Source organism: Egretta garzetta, unplaced genomic scaffold, assembly GCF_000687185.1.
Source record: "Egretta garzetta isolate BGI_Z169 unplaced genomic scaffold, ASM68718v1 scaffold110, whole genome shotgun sequence".
NCBI lineage: Eukaryota > Metazoa > Chordata > Aves > Pelecaniformes > Ardeidae > Egretta > Egretta garzetta.
The window spans coordinates 138,174-141,542 of record NW_009258263.1 but is presented as its reverse complement, the minus strand read 5'-3'; the positions used below and the strand labels follow the sequence as shown (position 1 = coordinate 141,542).

General features: G+C 57.2%; 1 protein-coding gene across 1 annotated transcript in view; it reads right to left on the bottom strand.

The window, feature by feature from the left end:
- Positions 1-3,369, bottom strand: part of CADM1 (cell adhesion molecule 1) — a 73,374-nt gene that overhangs the window by 45,963 nt on the left and 24,042 nt on the right. Inside the window, exon 5 of the mRNA XM_009646595.1 lies at positions 3,130-3,285. Coding sequence (XP_009644890.1) covers positions 3,130-3,285 — 156 coding nt within the window. The remainder of the gene's footprint in view (positions 1-3,129; positions 3,286-3,369) is intronic.

Below are 3,369 nucleotides of genomic sequence, written 5' to 3'. Positions count from 1 at the left end.
ATGAGGGTGGTGAAACACTGGAACAGGTTGCCCAGAGAGGTAGTGGAGGCCCCATCCCTGGGAACATTCAAGGCCAGGTTGGATGGGGCTCTGAGCAACCTGATCTAGTTAGCAGTGTCCCTGCTCCTGCAGGGGGGTTGGACTAGATGACCTCTAGGGGTCCCTTCCAACCCTAAACATTCTATGATTCTATGATTTTGCCTCGGGTGCAGGAGCAAGCGATGGGCACGTACCGAGAGCGCCATCGGCTACTGCAGCACGCTGTCACTTTGCCGTAGCAGAAGCCCCCCCACGCTCGAGGGGAGGAGGACGAGACCCCCTCCTCCCTCTCCATGTGGGGCTGTGGCAGTGTCAGCACCCGTGGAGACGCTGGAAATAACCGGGGGGAGGCCAGGGCAGCAGCAGGACAAACGGGGCACAGCAGGGCGGACGATCGCCTCATTGCCTCTGGGCCGAGGCGACGGAGGCTTCGGTGCTGCTCGGGGTGCCGTTTGGTGCCGCGGGGTACCCCGCTCGGGTGGGGGGTACTGTGGGGTACCGTTCGGGCAGGGGGTACCCTGGGGTGCTGTTCGGTACCATGGGGTACCCTGTTTGGGCCTGGGGTGCCGCTTGGTACTGCGGGGTACCCCGTTTGGGCAGGGGGTACCCTGGGGTGCCGTTTGGTACTGTGCAGTACCCCGTTTGGGCAGGGGGTACCCCATTCAGTGCGGCAAGGTTGAACGGTATGGGGAGCCCCACGCTCTGCCTGTCCCCCTCCAAGGGCAGCGCCTGCTTCCTTCCTCCTGGCTGAGGAAATCCAGGGGGAATCAACCCCAGCCTGGGTGAGGAGGCCGACAGCCATCTAGGAGAATCTTCCTGGAGAAATGTAAGCAGACCAAAGCCCCAAAGTCTGCAGTTTTTTGCTTGGTTTTTTCTTTAAAAACCCCAGAAAAACAACCAAAAAACCCCAGCTTTTGAGTCGCATCTTCAAAAGATCTCTCCATACTCTGGAACTTAGTCAGACAAAACCCACCTCATTATCTGAGAAGGCTCCATCCATCACCCTCCTGTCCTTCCCCAGCGCATTTCATGCTCGAGTTGGACACATTAAGTGCAGAGAAATATAACGGCTGCTGATAAAAATGTTTTCCTGCGCCCTGCTGATGCTCCAAAGCGGCAGATCTGCGGTGCCCGGGGCGGCAAGGGGCAGGACGGAGGGGGTGAGAACGTAAGAGCAGACGATGGAGCAAGCGCCACCACTCCGGCAGGAGCTCCGATGGAGGTGCCGCGAAGACAAGAGGATCCTTCCTCCCACTCCTGCTCTCCCATCAGCCCACAAGTCATCGCCTTGAAGCGGGAAAAGCTCCAGGGTAACAGTTTGCTCCGTAACTACCTTTTCCACCCTAAGTTCAGGTCCAACAGCGGGTATTAAATGCAAATGCCTGGATGCAATCCAGGACACCGAGTCCCGGAGCCACTAATTGCTGGGAGCCGCAAGGTGATGACGCAGGACATGTTCTTCTGCTGGTACTCTTCTCTCCAGCCATCTGCTGCTGCCCACCGAAGGCACCGACCGGACCAACGCGGGTCAGGTCCGCCCATATAAACCTAATGGCTTTTAACAAGCTCCGAGGTGAATTCAGACCAGAGCATAAAACCAAAGCGGTCCGAAAGCCCTTTTCCTACCCATCCCCGTTCCCTGCCGAGGAGGCTCCGCGCTAGCTCTCTCCCGACAAACAGCTCCAGGAGAACCCAAGGGGACGCTACAAACCGGTGCTACGGGCAGAAACCTGTGCACGGGATGCCCAGCGGGAGCCTCTGACGCGCGAGCCGGAGACCGCACGCGTCCCGTTCCGGAGGACGCCCAAATAACCGCGCTTGCGTGTGCCCTGCCTCCGTCGCACGGGGAACCGGCTCAAAGGAAGGTGGTCAGGAAGGGATTCACACGAGGAGGAATGGAAAGAGCGTTGCAGGAAGAGTGGCCCCCTCTACCCCACCGAGCGATAGGGATGTCAGAGGAAGGTCTGAGAGGGAGCCTGGTGGCAAGCTGACGCCCTTCCGACCCAGGGAAGAGACCCGGCGAGATTCCAATACCCCCGCACAACAGGGGAGATGGGATTTTTTTTTTTCCCCCCCGTTAAGTATTTGATCAAGCCTCACAAAGGTGCTAATGCATTATTAAAGCTAATGAAGCTCTACAAGAAATGTTAATGGACATTAAGTTTGCATAAATGAATTACACATTAGCGCAGTGGCAAGAAATCTGGCGCCTGCCAATTTGGGTGGTATCTGCGCAGTTCGGTTTTCCTCATTACAGGAACATCGCTTCCCGCTAGTTTCAGAGAGATGAGAATTGTAACCAAGATGTTCATCATCAAACTACATAATGAAGCAGCTCACAGGAACGAGCACACAACTTCCTCCTCCCCTCCGAACGCCGCGTTACGGCCAAAGCGCGCCTACGAAAAGAGGAGCTTTGAGTCGTCCCAGGGGCTCCGTTACCTCCACCCGCTGGAACGCAGGCCCGGCCGCGTTTGGGGCCACAGGTATTCTCAGGTCCCTAAGCCCCGTTATCGTCCCACACAGCAGAGCAGCTCCTAGGGGAAGCGAAACGCATTAACGCCACCGAGCGCGTCAGGAGCACGACTGAAAATAGGCTGGCCTCAACCCGCGGCGTTCCTACAGGCTCCACGCGATTCCCCTTCCCCTGACGCAGAAAAGCAGTTGGTGCTGCACGGTCCCCGTGCACGCCACCGAGGTTCTTTTGCACAGCACCAAGTTTCTGCCAGTAAACCCACAAGGGCGGCCGGCCGCTTTGATGTGGAAGTAGAGAAGCACTTTTCAAAGAGGTAAGTAGGTTGCTAAAAGAAAAATGCTTGGATTTGATCTGTTCTGACCATTATAGAGCCCAGCCGGGAACCTTTGACGGTACCAGTTTGGTGCGCAGAACGTTGTTCCTTAGGGGAAGGAAGGTATGGATTTACGGCATCGCGGAAGGGCTGGGAAAAGCCGTGGCGTAACTCACGAAGCGGTACCCAACGTTTTGATTTCCATTTTTAAATCCCAGGACATAAACCCCAGCGATGCCGTCATTTTATCACGCGGCGAGGAACCGTACGCGTTAAGAGAGGGAAAAGCTCTGCTACTCACACATGACTTCCAGGTAACGCTGCGTCTGCAAGTCTTTGACAGCAGGGTGATCCACCAAGCAGATGACGGGGACCCCGTCATCCTCCCGTCCCACCTTCAGCACCAGCTGACTGGTCACCGTGTACATGTCGGACCACTGCTCCACTTCCGACTTGCCTGCCGGGGAGAGAGAGCAGAGCGCGATGACGGTGGGGACCGTCCACCTCGCCGCGCCGCATCCTTGCCGCTACACCCCCCCCG